General features: G+C 44.0%; 1 protein-coding gene across 1 annotated transcript in view; it reads right to left on the bottom strand.

Annotated features, from left to right (window-relative positions):
* The window catches only part of LOC117808825, a 23,998-nt gene extending 7,763 nt beyond the window's left edge, over window positions 1–16,235 (bottom strand). Inside the window, exons 1-14 of the mRNA XM_034678496.1 lie at window positions 16,096–16,235; window positions 15,381–15,509; window positions 13,382–13,445; window positions 13,059–13,159; window positions 9,751–9,963; window positions 9,579–9,644; window positions 8,660–8,750; window positions 8,437–8,554; window positions 6,207–6,453; window positions 4,251–4,407; window positions 4,052–4,136; window positions 3,881–3,946; window positions 3,584–3,786; window positions 690–827 (exon numbers count right to left, since the gene is read on the bottom strand). Coding sequence (XP_034534387.1) covers window positions 690–827; window positions 3,584–3,786; window positions 3,881–3,946; window positions 4,052–4,136; window positions 4,251–4,407; window positions 6,207–6,453; window positions 8,437–8,554; window positions 8,660–8,750; window positions 9,579–9,644; window positions 9,751–9,963; window positions 13,059–13,159; window positions 13,382–13,427 — 1,531 coding nt within the window. The 5' untranslated portion in view covers window positions 13,428–13,445; window positions 15,381–15,509; window positions 16,096–16,235. The remainder of the gene's footprint in view (window positions 1–689; window positions 828–3,583; window positions 3,787–3,880; window positions 3,947–4,051; window positions 4,137–4,250; window positions 4,408–6,206; window positions 6,454–8,436; window positions 8,555–8,659; window positions 8,751–9,578; window positions 9,645–9,750; window positions 9,964–13,058; window positions 13,160–13,381; window positions 13,446–15,380; window positions 15,510–16,095) is intronic.
* Between the last annotated feature and the right edge of the window lie 3,352 nt (window positions 16,236–19,587).

The following is a 19,587-nucleotide window of genomic DNA, read 5'->3' as shown; positions in this document are numbered from 1 at the left end:
ATTTCATTTCCTCTAAACCACTTGAGCCCTTAACCCTCCTGTTATGTTGCGGGTCAAATGGACCCATTTTAAAGTTTAAAAGTCTTAAAAAATTGTTCAAAGTGTTATTTTGCATTTCTAATGTCACAATGGAGGAAGGGCTAGTGGTATTCAGAGGTTCCTTCCATCTTAGGTATGCCTTCCAAACCAGCTAAATACAGCATAACAGTCTGGGCAGCATGTGACAGAAGAGGTGTCTTATGTTCATTTATCAACATCACTTCATTAAAAGAACAAGAATTCTAAATGTAAAATAAAATAAATAAAAATTAAAGTCATGTAAAACTATTGTATTTATAGTTAGGGCTTTTCAATGTACATTAAAACACATTTGAACAGGAGTTTCATAAAAAGGTAGCGATTTATTAAACTCTGATCTGTGAGCATTAAAGAACACTAATCCACTAAATATTGATGCTTAGTAATGAAGTTCATTATGAGATTTAAAAAATGTTTACTGGGATTTTTTTGGGTTCTGACACTTTTGGATCATTAAATGTGCCCCGGGTCAAGTTGACCCAGGAACATTAATGCTGTCCCTAAGAAACGAACATAACAGGAGGGTTAAGATACAGCTTGCACAGAGCTGCTGCACCGCTGCCGCTGGATCCTGCACAAGTCAAAGCTTCCGTGAGTCACTGTTGCCTTACCTAAAGTTTTGTCATCTCTGTGCTTTTTGCTGAAAATGTGCCGACAGGAGCAAACGAAGCCGCCTGTGTGCTCCTTCTCACTGCAGAACTCCTCAGAAGCGCAGAAGGTGTCCTTACATAAGATCTTAGGGGCGGTAGCTGAGAGAGAGGCAGAACAAAAGACATGTAAGGAATACAATGACACAACTTTGATAAGAAAACAAAGCAGCACCGAATCAAAGAACTCTTCAGGACTTCTTGAAGACAGTTCACAGGATTGACCTCACTGATGGCAGGACCAGGGGCGTCGCCAGACCCCCTTTACTGGGGCACGTGCCTCAGTATAAATGAGCTGTGCCCCAGTATCAGGGGCGGACTGGCCATCGGAAGTAAAGGAAAAGACTTTAGGCGCAGTTGTTAATGTGTTGCATCCACCGCAGTGTTTCCCAAACATTCATTAATTCCTAAACAAGTGAAGTCCCACTATCCCCAGCACTGCTTTGGGTTAAAAAAACAAAACATCATTGAATTCCCAATGGTTTGAAAGCTTTCCCTGGTTCTAATATTCTGTAAATAGAGGTGCAGCTTTTTGTTTCTCATGTAGGATGTTTGGTAAACACATGAAACATGACACATCTGTGAGAACTGGTTTCACTAACTGAAAAAAAGCTCTGGATCTCTTTAGAGGGCATGAGAAAACACCTGCCCATAAAAAGTGTGTGTGTGTGTGTGTGTGTGTGTGTGTGTGTGTGTGTGTGTGTGTGTGGTGTGTGAGGAAGGGGAAATAGTAGGGGGCCTGTGCTCCAGTAGAGCTTTATGCCTAGCAATGCCCCTGGGCAGGACTACAGCTCAGCATTCAGAGCCTGCCATCATTCAGAGGAGCAGCTCGGGACAAAGTCCTGAGTGGACATCATGAGTTCATTCAATTCACCACCACCACCCCTGCAAACTGGGCACCAAAGGTTTAACTACAATATAGACTACAGACTAAACACTGGGACCGTCTTCTTCTGATCGCGAGCTTGGTTCTGGTCTTTGTTAAGTGTCATCATCTGTATTCATCGAACTTTTCACTGTAACACCTCTTCACTTCTTCACAGTCTGTCAGAACACAGAAGACAAGGTCTCAGCTTCACACTGAGGATACTTTGCTTCATACAACCCTGACTGGAGGAAAGTGGGACACTGTGCAAAGTGTTGACAAAAACACATTTAGAGTTTTGAAAGTTTAGATTTAGCTGAAAAGATCCCAAAGACGACTCATCAGACGTTAAACTGAAACACGTTCTATAGAAACACCTGGAGGAACACCTAATGCGGTTCATGATCTACAGGTGAGTCACATGACCGGGTATAAAAACTCCAGAGAGACCGAGTCTGTCCGGAGGAAGGAAAGAGGGGAAGAGGTTCACCGCTCTGTGAGAGCCTGCGTGAGCAAACAGTTCAACAGGTTCAGAATGAAGTTCCTCTGAGTAACAACCAGATAGAGGATTCATCATCTACACAACATCACTACGGGACTCTGAGGAGACACCTCTGGACAAGAGGGACCAGGACCAAGACTGGATGGACCTGATCTACAGACCCTCAGGCAGCACTGCATTAAACACAGACAGGACTCTGTAGTGGAAGTCACTGCATTAAACACAGACATGACTCTGTAGCCACAGATGCAGGTTCAAACTGAACCATGCAAAAAGGAAACCATATATAAACCTGATCCAGAACCACAGAGACTTCTCTGGACCTGGGCCCATTTAAGATGGACTGAGGGGAAAGCTGTCCTGTGGTCTGACGAAATCCTAGACCCTGTGTCCTCCGCTCTAAAGAGGCCACCCGGCTTGTTATCAGCTCACAGGTCAAAGCCAGCGTCCCTGATGGTATGGGGATCATAAGAGTCCATGGCATGGGGACCTTCCACATCTGTGAAGGCTCCATTAATGCTGAACTATATCTACAGGTTTAGGAGAAACACATGCTGCCATCCAGACCATGAGGTCTTCAGGAAGACCTTACAGATTTCAGCAAGACCACATTCTGCATGGACTACAACAGCATGGCTCTGTAGTGGAAGAGTCCAGGTGCTGGACTGGCCTGCCTGTAGTCCAGACTCATCCCCCTTTGAAAACATAAAACACCACAAAGGAGACCCTGAACTGTTGAGCAGCTGAAATCCTCTATCAGGCAAGACTGGGACAACTTGTCACTTTACAGTCTGGAACCTGGTCTCCTGGGTTCACCAGCGGTACACTTTACAGTCCAGAACCTGGTCTCCTGGGTTCACGTTTACAGAGTGTTAATGAACAGGAAACAGGTCTCTGAACTGACTGATAGAAGTGTGCTGCAGGCTGCATCACTATTCACAGCCGTACAGATTCTGAAGCAGCTTCATTCTGAGCTCTGAGATCACACGGTCACATGATGTACGGCTCCTGCTGTGTTCACACATGGACTCAGCCTGGATCCCTGCAGATATTTTACTGTGGGGTTTGCAGAAAGTCCAGATGAAGTGAAATGGTCATGGTGAAAAATGTGTCCATTTGTGTTTACACACAAGCCCCAGCTCTAAATGTGTTAAAGGTTCAGGAGTGGTGCATGTGTGAGGACAGCTGTGTGGATGCGAGCTGTGTTGTCTGTAATGTTTGGGTCAAAGGAAGAAGCTGCCGTTGGACATCTTTATCCGATGTGTTGTTCTGTCTGCTGTTTCTGACATGTTTGGACCTCAGCTCTCTGGAACGGTTTACAGAGATGTTCTTTTGGATGAAGACAGCATGTATTTGTCTTACTCTTCTGTGTCAGAGATGTTTGAAAGGATTGAAGAAGTTGAAGTATGTTTTTAAGTGAGGCTCTCTGTGAACTGCAGCGACATTAGCAAACTCTTCTCTGGCCTTAAAGCTACTTAGGTTTGGTCTTACGGCACTTGGAGTTTGAGCGCCAGCCCTCCACTTTCTTATCGGTCCACCAGAGGCAGGCTCTGGCGTAGGCCTCCAGGAAATGACAGGGCAGGTTGTCGACTGGAGGATAAGCTTTCAGAGTAGCTTCACAGGCGTTCACGTAGGGCTCCACGCTGATGCTTGGGTGACATTTGTTGAAGGGTGCATTTTTCATGATACCACATCTGTGGAGAGAGGATGCACAGTCAGTGTTGTGTCGGCTGTATAACTGCGAGTAAACCACGCAGGACAGGAGGATGATCTGAGATCTTTGCTCACCTTTCCTTTGCCTTTTCGACGGTGATCAAAGGGTCAACGGACACATCTTTGTGCTTTACGTCACAGCTAGGGGGCGACAAACAACATCAGCTCTCAATTGTTCATACTAACACACAGACTTAAATCAGGAGCATGGTTCAGAGGGATGTGGAGATCATGGTCGCGTCTCACCTGTCCTTAGTGAGCCTCACGTCAGCCACATTTGAATTTATATTTGAACATAAACCCTTCATCCCCACCACCTTCCCTGTGGGACCTGGACACATTGGGGATAGATTGCTCATCAGATCAGTTCAATACTGTTAAAGACCTCCATGCATGTTCTCTGAATCCCTGACTCTGATCTCTGATCCATGTGCAGCGTTTGTACCTTTGATGGTGATTTGTGCGGTGTAGCCATCGAAGAAGATGCCGACAGTATAGTCTTCTTTGGAATAGCTGGCCGTAAGTCCACTGTCTTCACTAGTGACTGATAACAGGCCGAACTTCATCGTCTTACTACTGAAAGTGACGACACTCCCCTTAGCCTGCACAGAAGAGCAGAAAACAAAGACTCAAACACTCATGAGACTAACCCAGCTGCTTCAAGAGCTGGAATATGTGCTGACTGCTTAACTCTTCTGATACCTGAGGGGAGGAGTAAAACAGAACTACATCCCCACCGCGGCAGAGACACACTGCAAAAACTCACAATCTGACCAAGTGTCTCATGTTCAGTCTAAATGTCTTCTCCCTCCTGATTTAACATTTACTGAACGAGGAACATCTGAGAGAGACAGAGGGACTGGTTTTAAGACATCTTAAATATCTTGTTCAGTCAAACTATCTTCAAATGATCTTGTTTTCAGTTTTAATTTAGAAGAAACAAGGTTTATTTAACATTTCTGCTCCACTGATATAAGAAAGGAAGAAAGGAAGAAAGGAAGAAAGAAAGAAAGAGCGAAAGAAAGAAAGAAAGAAAGAAAAAAAGAGCGAAACAAAGAAAGAAAGAAAGAAAGAGCGAAAGAAAGAAAGAGTGAAAGAGAGAAAGAAAGAAAGAAAGAAAGAAAGAAAGAGAGACATGAAGAAATAAATAAAGAAAGAAAGAAAGAAAGAAAGAGAGAAAGAAAGAAAGAAAGAAAGAAGTGAAGAAAGAAAGAAAGAAAGAAAGAAAGAAAGAAAGAAAGAGAGAAGGAAAGAGAGAAGGAAAGAAAGAAAGAGAGAAGGAAAGAGAGAAGGAAAGAAAGAATGAAAGAAAGAAATTAAGAAAGAATGAAAGAAAGAAAGAAAGAAAGAAAGAGAGAAGGAAAGAGAGAAAAGAGAGAAAGAAAGAAAAGAGAGAAAGAAAGAAAGAGAAAAGAGAGAAAGAAGAGAGAAAGAAAGAGAGAAAGAAAGAAAGAGAGAAAGAAAGAGAGAAAGGAAGAAAGAGAGAAAGAAAGAAAGAAAGAGAGAAAGAAAAAGAGAAAGAAAGAAAGAAAGAAAAAAAGAAAAAGAAAGAAAGAAAGTTAGAGAGAAAGAAAGAAAGAAAGAGAGAAAGAAAGAAAGAAAGAAAAAAAGAAAAAGAAAGAGAGAAAGAAAGAATAAGAAAGAGAGAAAGAAAAAAAGAAAGAAAGAAAGAAAGAAAGAGAGAAAGAAAGAGAGAAAGAAAGAAAGAAAGAAAGAAAGAAGAGAAGAGAGAAAGAGAGAAAGAAAGAAAGAAAGAAAGGAAGAGAAGAGAGAAAGAGAAGAGAGAAAGAAAAGGAAGAGGAGAAAGAAAGAGAGAAAGGAAGAGAAGAGAGAAAGAAAGAAGAAGAGAAAGAAAGAAAGAGAAAAGAGAAAAGAGAAAGAAAGAAAGAAAGAAAGAAAGAAAGAAGAGAGAAAGAAAGAGAGAAAGAAAGAAAGAAAGAAAGAGAGAAAGAAAGAAAGAAAGAAAGAAAGAAAAGAAGAAAGAAAGAGAGAAAGAGAAGAAAGAAAAGAAAGAAAGAGAAAGAAAGAGAAGAAAGAGAAAGGAAGAAGAAAGAAAGAAAAGAGAGAAAAGAAAGAAAGAAAGAAAGAAAGAAGAAAGAAAGAAAGAAAGAAAGAAAGAAGAGAGAGAAAGAAGAAAAGAAAGAAAGAAAGAAAGAAAGAAAGAGAGAAGAAGAGAAAAAGAAAGAAAGAAGAAGAAGAAAGAAAAGAAAGAAGAGAAAGAAAGAAAGAGAGAAAGAAAGAAGAAAGAAAGAGAAGAAAGAAGAGAAGAAAGAGAAAGAAAGAAGAAAGAAAGAAAGAAAGAAAGAAAGAAAGAAAGAAAGAAAGAAAGAAAGAAAGACAGAGAAAGAAAGAAAGAAAGAAAGAAAGAAAGCAGGTCAAAGAGAAGCTGGAGGAAGCTTACCTGAAATCTCCCACCTTGCTCCATCAGATATGTATCAGACCCCACTTTTATTGTCACACTGTCCAAAAAGACCACATTGCCACGTCGCCGGTCCTTGTAGTCTGCCTTCACAGACAACTCTGGCATTAGAGTAGTAGTAAACAGAGTGTACTGGCACCGATCCTTCACTTCACTTGATATGCCGCGAGCATCAATACCGGAAGGCCCGGTGAACGTGCAGACCTTTTTATAAAGTTTCACACAGTTTCTAAAGGAGGCAAAGAGGGACAGAGACAAGAAACCACATGGTGAGCTGCTGCAGAGACCCTCAAACTAAACACAACACAGGAGCAAGTTTCCTCTTCTCATCCAGCAGAACATGGGGGGCTGAGAAACCAGGCCAGCAGCAGGAGAGCCAGAGACTGTAGTTCCTGGAGTGTCCACTAGAGGCTGTCTCCAAAAGTAAGTCAGTCCCCATACCAACGATGTTAGGGCTGAAAGGGGATGTTATTTACTGAAGTGTGGCTGTGAAGGCTGATTTATACTTCTGCTTCAAATCGACGGCGTAGCCTACGCCAGAGAGTCGCCGCGGACCACAAGCCCTGTGATTGGTCCGCTAGGCGGCTTGTATTTCCCGCATTTACATCACTTCCGGGATCCCCGCTCATCAGCCACGTATTTCATCTCCTCCTCTCTATGTTATGAACCATGGTGTTACATCGGCCTCTGCCATGCTGCTGTATTTTGTGAACCTGCTTCTTCCATGTCACACTCAGCAAAGATAGGAAGCATGCAAGATGCAGCGGATTGTATCCTCTCATTATCGTCATTATCTGTATTTGGTTCCTTTACCTTAAAGGTGACATATCCTGCTGTTTTTCATCAACACATATTGGTCTAAGAGGTCCCCAAAACATGTCTTTAAAGTTTATGCTCATAAAAACTCTTTGAAATCAGATTCTGGTCTGCCTGTAAACCCCTCTTTTTCAGCCCTGCCCAGAACAGGCTGTTTTCTGTGTCTGTGCCTTTAAATGAGAATGAGCTCTCTGACCACGCCCCCTCAGGAAGTGGGTGTGGCCTCCTCGGCTGTCCAGCACGTTGATCTAATGTTTACATGTTGTCTGAATATACACGGCTGCTCACAGACCCGCGTTACTTCAACCCTCTGAATCTGATCCAGAATCTGATCCTGACGGAGAGGCGCCTGCAGCAGGACCTTTCTGAACCATTGGTCACAGATTTAGTGTTTCTTGTTGTTTTATTTGTCAGCATGTCGACGTGTGTCTTGGTACACAGCTACCAACATGTAGCTATGTGGCTATGCTAACTAGCGCTAGCACTTTTCCATGAAAACTAAAAATCCTCCACTAGATCTTCAAATCTGCAGACGTGGGGAGTCAAAGCGACCTTTGTGTTTATTAAGACAGCCTACAACTAGCATGCCTCCCTCCTAAGCTCCTTGTTAGCACACATGTGTGCAGGGAATGAAAAACGGAGGAGGGGTTGAGTTGTATTTTATACAGTCTATGGGCTGAACAAGCTCCGAGCTCTGACTTCCTGTTACAGACCGGATGGCGTTGTGACGTATGAAAAACACTGAAAACTGAAACGGCTGGTTTCAGCACACATTTACAGAAAGGTGGAGAAATCAGAACAGGGGCAGAATGGAGTCTTTGACTTTTCAGGGGGTTTGTAGACAGGGACACAGATTTCAGGGAGAGAACCATTAAAGAGTCCAGTCTGCAGGATATGTCACCTTTAACAGATGTTGACTGCCCTCTCTCACTCTGTCCTGAGCTCTCTTTGTTTCAGTGATTAAGTAGTCCGTTCAGTAAATAGCCTGAGAATCAACTGACCGGATGACTACTATACACACGGGGCTCCAGCCGGGTCTTCTAATCTGCGTATCTAATCAAAGCCAACGGTTAGTGACACGGCTGCACTACCTCAGCGTGGAATCTGTGCGTCATGGCGACAGGACAAGGGAACGAGCATGCTCAGAACGAGTGGCATTAATTTGAAGAGGAATGAAGGTATACATGATGGAGGAATTATTCAACTCAGATTTAAAATCAGAATAAAGCAGACACTTACTTCAGATTGAAGTTTAATTCAGAATGATCATTTTAAATCTTTTTAAAGAGGATTTAAAATGATCATTCTGAATTAAAGAGGAATTAAAAGTCTCATGGAAACGTAGCCAGTGTGTAATCACAGCTCTGTGTTTTAGATACCAGATACACTGACTTACCCTTTCAAGCAGACCTGATCTTTGCCACAGTTTTGTACAGTTACAGCATACTGCGCGTCACATGTTTCTGTCTGACAGCCGATTTTCACAGGCTCTGAAGCTTTGAACAGCGATCCGTCTAGGTGATAGAAGTGAACATAAGAGAAAAGGTCATTGTCCACTCACCACTTTACAACGTTACAGCAAAGACCAGAATGAACATTGAGGGTAAAATATTGCTCACCTGAGGCTCTGCAGGACGATACGTCTATTCCCTTATCTGATTTAATCTTAATACTTGGGCCTCTTATGCCATTTTTATACAAATTCATCGTCTGGATAAAATACACAGAGCAGAGTCAAGGTCACAACACAGGTCACGGCAGACTTTAGGATCGCACCTCAGGGCACAAACCCCAAGGTGACCTTAACACCTGAAGAGGACCATCATACACTGACAGAACAACAAAGACCACTTTGAACCGTGTCCTTATTAAGGTCCCACTTCCTGTCCCAGCTTGGCTGAGCTTGTGGTTTCTGATCTGGTTTGAGGGACTTTTTTAGCGTCTGTGAAAAGTTGTGTTCTGATTGGTGTTTTGGGTGTGAAATGGCTGGAGCAATATGTCCCTCCAATCACAACAACAAGAACCAGAGTGTATCTGTAAACATGTCAAACTACATGTGAAGCTTTGCAGAAGGTAACTTGGGTTCTCAGAGGTTTTTGTTTGCTGGATGATGATCTGTTTTTGGATGTATCCAGGGATCATTTTTCTTTAAGCGTGCAGAGCCTGACGGTACAGACCCTCTGCACTCGTGGTCACTCGTGGTCACTCGTTGAAGAGTCACTGCATGGTCAGGTTCAGTTTGTCAGCGGGATGACAGAAAAGACAACTACCAACCAGATTTGTATGAAACCTTGTGGGATGAAGAGGCACGACAGGACAAACAACATGAACATGACAGCAGGTCAGACTCACCAATAACCTGCTGCCATGTTCATGGTGTTATGGTGCCTTTGACACTTTTACATGTAAACATGAGGGGAAGGTGCTGTGATAACCATGTTCAGTACTGGCAACATCGTGGGAAATGTGAGGAGTGTAGCAGAAAGAGTTAGAACAAATCTTTCATAGAAGTTATTAGAACTCATTTTATAAACTCACCACATCCATACTTGTCGCCACGTAAATACCTGATTGTTTCCCGGCAGACAGGAAGTAAATGTTTACCTGGAAAGACAAACGGACACTTTAATGAATTCATTCTTTCAGTGTTTAAACTGTTCTTTTCATCCAAGCCTCAAATGAGTGTTGTTCTGATCAGAGAGATACTCACCTTAGTTACCCCATCAGTCATCAACATTCTTAACTCTAATGTAGAAGTGACGGTGACAGACCGAATAAATCTCTCTGCTATTTTTTGATCGTTTAGATCAGAAACACGCTCTTCAGATTGGAAGGGTAAATTGACCTTCGTGAAAAATTTAAGGCATTCCTTTTTGCTATTGTATCCGTCCATACAAATGGAAAGTTCTGGACTGGTGCTCACCTGTTGACAGAGACAAGGGGAGACAAAGGTCAAATCCTAGAAAAGGAAGCGTCCAAGAAGTGAGTCAAATTGATTCATCTTGAGTAAAAAGTCCCAGCATGTGCAGACCAAGTGTCTTTTCTTTCAATACACATGCTCGCAATGCAGTCGTCTTTAAGGCGGCGTGATCAGTCACTTTTATAAATGTCATAAATCCTGTATAGTTTAGGACTTTGTAAAACGTGTGAAGTCCAACAGGTCTGAAAAAAGGATCTCTGCAGCCAGGGTGAAGACCAAGACCCCGCAAGCCGCAGTATGGAAGCGCCCCGGCCTCTGTTACCATGGAAACATCATGTAATGAATTTAGGGCTCTCAAAATTGACGCCATAATGAGGAGTTAATTCAAATTCTCCTTAACGCCACTCATTTATTTGAAGCATGATTAATGCGCACACGTTCTGTGTATGACCCTCGGCCCGCCCCGTACTTTGGGAAATCAAGAAAGATACAGCAGTATCATGGACACTGGCCACGGGTACATGATGTTTTTAAATTCAGAGTTAAATCGTTCTGAATTAAAGTGTTCTCCTTCATGTTTCCATGGAGATAGTAATTCTGAATTGAGGTTTACACGAGAACCCGTTTAATGGTCTTTATTCCTCTTCAGGTCTGGGGGTTGGGAAGGGTTCTGATTGGACGGGGGCGGGCGTGACGGATTTACGTCTACCTGAAGAAAACAGACTCCAGTTCCTGCTTCTTTTATTTTGGGTTCCAACATGGAAGACCACACAATAAGAACAACTTTCACTTTGATTTAGATTCTAGTTTAGAATAAGCAGCTGGACACAAACATCCTGCTTCACTTTCATCAGCTGAGGAGGAGAAGAGAGAGAGAGGACCGGAGAAGGGAGGAGGAAGACCGGACTTTGGAGAATCAAAGCCAACGGTTAGTGACACGGCTGCTCTACCTCAGCCTGGAATCTGTGCGTCATGGCGACAGGACGAGGGAACGAGCATGCTCAGAACGACCTGAGTTAATTTAAAGCGGAATGAACGTATACATGATGGAGGAATTATTCAACTCAGATTTAAAATCAGAATAAAGCAGACACTTACTTCAGATTGAAGTTTCATTCAGAATGATCATTTTAAATCTTTTTAAAGAGGATTTAATTTTAATTCTGAATTAAAGAGGAATTCAAAGTCTCATGGAAACATGGCCTCTGTGGATGACAAGCAGAAATGAATAAAGAGGGTGTTTGAATGTTCAGCTTTAAAGCACTGCCAGATGGTTCTCTGGACAAGACTTAAGTTATCTGCATTTACCGTCGATGTGAATTCAGTTACCACCGGAGAACGTCGAGTCTCAAATACCACTTGCTGACCAAGCATACAGGGGCAGCAGAGAGGCCCCCTCCCCCCTGCCAGAGGCAGACCACGCTGGAAAGCTTTACATTCAGGTCAAAATGCCCTTTCAGCATCTTTTCTGAGCATGCAGTATCTTTGATGTTGTGTGGCGAGTGTTCTGGACAGTATTTATCATTGTTTTGGATTGCTGCAATAATAATAATAAACATGCATTTGCATAAAGCAAGCATTTTTGTGCACTCCCATGTTGATAAGAGTATTAAAAACTTGAAAATGATCCCATTAAGGTACATTTAGATCATCGCCAGTTAACTCTGGACAGTTATAAGGTTAAATGTGATTAAGTATTTGATTGGATTGTCAGCCCTGAATGAATTGCTATCAGTGGCTACGTTTACATGAGACTTTTAATTCCTCTTTAATTCAGAATTAAAATTAAATCCTCTTTAAAAAGATAAAAAATGACCATGTAAACACCTAGTTCCGAATGAAAATGATAATTCTGAATTAAACCTAAATCTGATGTAAGTGTCTGCTTTATTCTGATTTTAAATCTGAGTTGAATAATTCCTCCATCATGTTTACGTTCATTCCTCTTTAAATTAACTCCGGTCGTTCTGAGCATGCTCGCTGGCTGGCACATATTTCAGGAGGGCCGCCTCGAAGCAGGCGTTCGGGAGAAGCAGTCTTTAGCATGAACACGTTATTAAACTTGGACAACTGGATGAAAGTTAAGAGACTGTTGGAGTTCTTGCACAGAACCGGAGTATACTCAAGAATATGAGAATTGATCTAAGGACCTGATTCATCGACCTGAGGAGGGCAGCAATACGCCGATGTTGCGTCTAGCCTGCCTTACCCAAAGAAGAAGAAGAAGAAGCAGGCGTTCGACTCGAGCCGAGACTATTTATTTATTATTCCTAGCTTCGCACTTTCATCCTCTGCTGTCTGGCCCTGTGAGAGGGATGTGTCAGTGGGCTGAGGTAGAGCAGCCGTGTCACTAACCGGCTTTGATTCTCCAAAGTCCGGTCTTCCTCCTCCCTCCTCCGGTCCTCTCTCTCTCTTCTCCTCCTCAGCTGATGAAAGTGAAGCAGTATGTTTGTGTCCAGCTGCTTATTCTAAACTAGAATCTAAATCAAAGTGAAAGTTGTTCTTATTGTGTGGTCTTCCATGTTGGAACCCAAAATAAAAGAAGCAGAACTGGAGTCTGTTTTCTTCAGGTAGACGTAAATCCGTCACGCCCGCCCCTGTCCAATCAGAACCCTTCCCAACCCCCAGACCTGAAGAGGAATCGAATAAAAACGATTAAACGTGTTTTCCATGTAAACCTCAATTCGGAATTACTATTTCCATGGAAACACGAAGGAGAAAACTTGAATTCTGAATTATTAATTCCGAATTAAAAAACATCATGTACCCGTGGCCAAAGAGAGCCAGTGGCCACGGTTACATGATGTGTTTTAATTCAGAATTAGATACGACAATGGTTGTCTAAGCTTTCTACACGTAGTTAGTATGTTTGATACCACATATTTCAAACCATACGGTATCTGATATTTTCATTAGAAATACTATGAAAGAGTACAAAAGCTGGAAAACAAACTACATCAGTTTCATAAGACAACCGCCTCCAAGCGGACCCTGGCACAGTGTCTGAGCAGAACTTGTTTCATCAAGGCTTTGGTCCAACATAAACTGACAGGAATAACCCCAAAGATTGATATTCTCAAACATCAGGTTGTACTCACATAGAGTTTTGAAACAGATTTTCCGAAGAACATAAATGGATCAGATGTTGGGATGATGACTTTCTCCATTTTTTGAATGACGATGTTCTTACCAGAAACCTCTGTAAGAAACAAAAAGAGGCTCAGTATCTGTTTTTCTCCGAATATAAAGTTACCTGGTTTGTTCTTCTTAACATTTCCAAAGGTAACATATAGTTCTATTACTGTTGTGTCAAAAATGAATACCCCCCCCCCCCCCCCCCCCCATTAACCCCCATACACCCCCATACACCCCCATAATACAAAGCCTTTGAGTCTGATGGCTTCTGTGTGTGTGCGCTCACCTCCCAGCCCAGCCAGAGCTGACAGCAGGAGCAGGAGCCAGAGCATGATGGAGGTCAGACAGCGCTGGAAGAACACAGACGTAAAGACTTTACATGGCTCATAAACAGGAGGGTGGCTCAGTAAACTGGACCTGCACACTTTCTTTATTTGGGTTTCATGACATTTCTATCACTTTTTAACTACTAAGTTACGCACCACAGCTGTGACTGAAAATCAGAGTTATTCACTAAACATTGAGTTCTGAACTCCTCCTCAGTTCAAACATTAGTATCCTTTAAAAGATCTGAACTTGAGTTCTGAACTCCTCCTCAGTTCAAACATTAGTATCCTTTAAAAGATCTGAACTTGAGTTCTGAACTCCTCCTCAGTTCAAACATTAGTATCCTTTAAAAGATCTGAACTTGAGTTCTGAACTCCTCCTCAGTTCAAACATTAGTATCCTTTAAAAGATCTGAACTTGAGTTCTGAACTCCTCCTCAGTTCAAACATTAGTATCCTTTAAAAGATCTGAACTTGAGTTCTTCGTTCGAGGAATGAAAACTCTGCGTCGTCAGAGAGAAACGTCATCAGTGGGTTAGAGAATAAAACAACAATGTTCATTTCCCTCAAGACACAAAACCAGTCATATCACAGACACTGAACATTTTACAGATTACTCTCTCTCTCTCTCTCTCTCTCTCTCTCTCTCTCTCTCTCTCTGTGTGTGTGTGTGTGTGTGTGTGAAATCTCACATATTAAAAGCTAGCATATTAGCCTAATAACCTTCTTTCAGTCAAACAGTTCAAACTAATGTTCATTCAGGTGATTGATCAGAGAAATGAACACCTTTGAAGATGAAGATGAAGATAAGATGAAGATAAGATGGAGATGAAGATAAGATGAAGATGAAGATGAAGATAAGATGAAGATGAAGATAAGATGAAGATGAAGATGGGATGAAAAAATGATTGAAGAAGGGAATAATAAAGTACAGAAATGATTTCGGATAAAGTCTGAGTCATTGGCCTATTTGTCTGCAGACACACGGAGACAGGAGACAGGGGAGGAGGAGACAGGGGAGGAGGAGACAGGAGAGGAGGAGACAGCGGGAGGAGGAGACAGGAGAGGAGGAGACAGGAGAGGAGGGGAGCAGGAGACAGGAGAGGAGGAGACAGGGGAGGAGGAGACAGGAGAGGAGGGGAGCAGGAGACAGGAGAGGAGGAGACAGGAGAGGAGGAGACAGGGGAGGAGGAGACAGGAGAGCAGGAGACAGGAGAGGAGGGGAGCAGGAGACAGGAGACAGGAGAGGAGGGGAGCAGGAGAGGAGGAGGAGACAGGGGAGGAGGAGACAGGAGAGCAGGAGACAGGAGAGGAGGGGAGCAGGAGACAGGAGACAGGAGAGGAGGGGAGCAGGAGACAGGAGAGGAGGAGACAGGTGAGGAGGAGACAGGAGAGCAGGAGACAGGAGAGGAGGGGAGCAGGAGAGAAGGAGACAGGGGAGGAGGAGACTGAGGAGCAGGAGACAAGTGAGGAGGAGACAGGTGAGGAGGAGACAGGAGACAGGTGAGGAGGAGACAGGTGAGGAGGAGACAGGAGACAAGGGAGGAGGAGACAGGGGAGGAGGAGACAGGAGAGGAGGAGACAGATTAGCAGGAGACAGGAGAGGAAGAGACAGGTGAGGAGGAGACAGGAGAGCAGGAGACAGGTGAGGAGGAGACAGGAGACAGGAGACAGGAGACAGGTGAGGAGGAGACAGGAGAACAGGAGACAGGTGAGGAGGAGACAGGAGAACAGGAGACAGGTGAGGAGGAGACAGGAGAACAGGAGACAGGTGAGGAGGAGACAGGAGAACAGGAGACAGGTGAGGAGGAGACAGGAGAACAGGAGACAGGTGAGGAGGAGACAGGAGACAGGAGACAGGAGAGAAGGGTACAGGATACAGGTGAGGAGGAGAAAGGTGAGGCAGGTACAGGCGAGATGGGAGACAGGGGAGCAGGAGACAGGAGGAGGTGCTCTTACCCTCTGGAGGTCTGATGGAGGATGAAGGAGATGAAGGGGCTCTGGAGACTCTTAGGTTCTGTGCAGGTGGGTGCAGGTGAGTCTGCTGCCCTCTCCGCTCTCTCTGCTCTCTTTTTATCAGCCTCCTTGCTGATGGTCACACCCACAGAGGGAAGAGGGGGCAAGGGAGGGGAGGTAAAAAAATAATGATGTTCAATCATAAACTGAAAGAACAGGAAGTACAGCTGCAGATGGCGCTGAGCCGGTTTAACTCCTCTTCACTAACTGGAGAGGGTCGCACCCTGCTGAGCCCTCGGGATGCTGCGTTTAGATCCTGTGACACTGACGCATACAATAAAGGAGGGAGCAACCCTCAGAGAGAATCACAGAGGCTTTATTTGGGAAAAAGTTGTCCAGCAATTTCATTGACACTGAGGGCCCAAGGTGCTTACGGCAGGGTTTCAGTGACCCCTCCACACCTTTCTCTCAGGTTGAGGTTCCACACATCAGAGCAGCACAGAGGAGAGCACTGCCCTGCATCAGCCAGGCTCTCCAGCTGACTGCAGACAGTGTGAAGAGGGCCCTCTCCAACATCAACCCTCGAGACCATGCTGGTCCAGACCAACCCCTAACCCTGATCATACAGTTACCATTACGGTCTATTAAGTCTATTGCACTCACAGTTTGAGGGGCACGGTATTTCAAACTTTGCTTTTGGCATAAATATCAGACCTACTGTCAGACAGATTGGACTCGTGTTTGTCAGGAGGCACATGCTCCTGATCTCCAGTCATCGGGCCGAGCCTCAAAGAGCTTTATGTTTGGGGACCAATCCCCCCATGTTGCCTGAAGGGTTGGGAATGTGACTGTAATTCAGGACGTGGCTGCAGAGGAATCAGAAAAAGACAACATTTTATAAGAACTTTGGTTTGTGACGTGAACGGTTTGAAACTCAAACGAGACTGAAGCCGCATCGAGGAAGCACACCAACGGGCCGAAACAGGGAATTAACAAAAGGGTGATCTACCAATGCCCTCCTGTACTCTCCCAGATTAACCATTGGTTTATAATCCACTTTTCTTTGGTGCATAATCTGCTGTCTTTTTGAAGGTGAGTGTTTTCAGTTTAATTACTTGTAGGTATGTGACTCTGTAGGTTCCCATCATTGTATGTTCTGACTGTCACGCCGTGTGAAGCATAGAGTAAAACAACCGGTGTAAGACTTACACAAAACCCCGTGTCAATCAGTCCCTTCTTTGGTGTGCAGTATAATATCAAACTGTATTTAAGCCTTTAAAGAGCACCATGCCTTACATACCGACAGAGTCATGGGTATCTCACAGCAGAGGAATCCAGCACAAGAAACAGTCATTGGTCACGTATGAGGCTCGAAGGTTTCCCACCGCCGCTCAGTCCCAGCAGAGTTTTACTGATTTATTTCACTGACAGTTTCAGCCTGAAGCGGTTGGATGTCTGCTGATCAGAGATGTTGCCCTTTGTTTTCCAGCTTTGCTCACCTATATGCTGATTACAAAAGGTAACATATGTACTGTATGTTCAATCAAGCAACATGAGAATAGCATGGACTCCAGCACCAGGAAACACAATCTTAGTTGGATCTTGTTTAGTTACAGGTTTAGTTACAGGTTAGTTATCAGGGAACTACTCAGGAGGTTTTTCTTCAACATATCGACTGAAGCCGTTCTGCTCTATTTTCATGATTATTAAGGTTTGAAGAGACTCTCAACTGCACATGTGATCTGAGCGGCTGTGGCTCAGTGGGTAGAGTCCATCGTCTCTCAATCAGACGGTTGACGGTTCGATCCCAGCTCCTGCAGGCACATAAATACAGTCCTGGACTGACTGAACCTGGACTGACTGACTGAACCAGGAATTCAGTCAGTCCAGGTTCAGTCAGTCCAGGTTCAGTCAGTCCAGGTCCAGTCAGTCCAGGTTCAGTCAGTCCAGGTTCAGTCAGTCCAGGTTCAGTCAGTCCAGGCTCAGTCAGTCCAGGTTCAGTCAGTCCAGGTTCAGTCAGTCCAGGCTCAGTCAGTCCAGGCTCAGTCAGTCCAGGTTCAGTCAGTCCAGGCTCAGTCAGTCCAGGTTCAGTCAGTCCAGGCTCAGTCAGTCCAGGTTCAGTCAGTCCAGGCTCAGTCAGTCCAGGTTCAGTCAGTCAGTCCAGGTTCAGTCAGTCAGTAGTTTGACATAATGGTGCAGTTCTCAGGTAAAGGGGTCTTGATTCTGAGTCAGACTCTGGTGAATTTGTCTAAATGTTGATTAAAGTACTTTTCCCTGTTAAACATGACTCAGCGTTTGATGACTCCACTAAAAACCAGTCTGAAGTTTAACCTCCTCAACAGAATAAATCAATGTACAGTCTGTACGTCTCCATGGCCTGCTGTCACATGTTGACGTGTGTCACATGTCGCTCATGGCTCCAGATGAACACATGAACTTGTTGGATTTCATTCTCAGAGCACATTAGAAGTGACTCTGGTGGTATGTACCCGGCCTAACAACATGTCAGAGTGTTGCCAGTTGAAAGATTTCAAACCTGTTGCCCGGAGTTAACATATGTGTAATGTCAAAGTGATCATTGTGGTGACATCATCTATGTTCTGGATTATGTTCAGAACAAGCGGCAACCTCCGGTCACAAACGTTGAAGCCCATGAGGAAGTGTTATAAACTGCAGTTCATGGAGAATCCACTAGAGGCTGGCTGCAGAAACACAGGAAACCACAAAGAAACCACATAGACATGAATGGGAAGAAGAGGATCTTTGCAGCATTAATAAACATGTTTACAGCCTGGTTCAAAAAACAGCTTGGCCCAGCTTGGGGTTATTCTAACGTGACGGTTCAGAAGATATTAAGATTATGGGTTTTTGCCCAAATAAGGACATGGCTGACGTGACTCCCGGACAGGAACACATAGCTGTTGGCTAAGAGGCTCAAACTCCGCCCCTTTACGTCACACTCTGCCTTGTTGAATTCAGCATTTCCAATATGGCTGCCGCCGTCGATTGGCTTCCAAACAGCGCTCAGGAACAGACGGGTGACTTCACGGAGACTACGTCCATGTTTCATACAGTCTATGGTCCAGACACAGCTTCTTCAAGCCCATGAATCCTGCGCTCTTGACATTAGGCGAGGAAGACCCGACTATTGGTTAATCAGCGGGGATGGAGGATCTGTCATTAGGGGGAAAATCTGGTTATTGGATACTTGGTAAAATGATAAATGAGTGATGAGTGAAAGAATGTCTATCGGTGTAGAACTAACCAAGTCCTGCCAAAAAGGAGGGGGCTGCAGGGAAGGCCAAGGAGGTTCTAAAGTACTGGTTTAATGCTCAGTGCTGGACTCTGCAGACCTCTGGGCTTGCAAATCCTGTTAAACTATCCCACACCGAAGAGAGCCACTTGAGTATTTCACCACCCAGTCACAAAGTTCAAACATGAAACATGAATGCATGCTGGATATTCTCACTCTATCAAGCTATGAGAATGGACAGGAAGACCAACTGCATCCTCCTGTTTGTACCACTGTGACATGTGTTCATGTCTTTTTTCTTATAGACCACATTGACATCGTCCATACCTTTTGTCCTCTCTGTGTTTGGGACAGCTTCTGTTCTTAGGACAAGCACTCCGCTCACTAATTCACACAATCATGCAAACTTTTCTGCAAGCTCGTCTCTCTATCACGGGCTGGATTTGTCGAAAAAACACCAAGTAAGTCTGAAAGGTCACTTTTCAATAAATGGTCCCCTGGCATTCCAGATACATGTGTGAAGTGTTTGATTGAGAAAGGTATTTGATTCATTGTGTATGGGAATGTCCTAAGCTGGTAGCTTTTGGAAAATGGTTGCCTGCACTCTAAGTAAAATCACAGGTATTCAGGTACCCTGTATAGCAAAACTTTGTATTTTAGGAATATACTCAGATTGCTTCCCTGTTAACTCTAAGTGTTAGACTCTGATCAACTTTGGCCTCCTGCAGGCCAGGAGGATGGTTGCTCTATTTTGGAGAGAGACTGAAGTATCCTCTGCCCAATCTTGGATTGGAGAGATGGCAATGTGTGTTACACTATAGAAGTTAACCTATGTAACTAGGGGTAAAATGCAAGACCTTGAAGAGGTGTGGGCCCCCTTAATGGACTTCCTCAGGCAACAGTAGATTATACTTATCTGTAAGGCTATTGAGTGTGACAACTTGATTTTATTTTTCT

The sequence above is a fragment of the Notolabrus celidotus genome, unplaced genomic scaffold (assembly GCF_009762535.1).
Source record: "Notolabrus celidotus isolate fNotCel1 unplaced genomic scaffold, fNotCel1.pri scaffold_158_arrow_ctg1, whole genome shotgun sequence".
Taxonomy (NCBI): Eukaryota; Metazoa; Chordata; class Actinopteri; order Labriformes; family Labridae; genus Notolabrus; species Notolabrus celidotus.
This window is presented reverse-complemented; position numbering and strand designations above follow the sequence as displayed.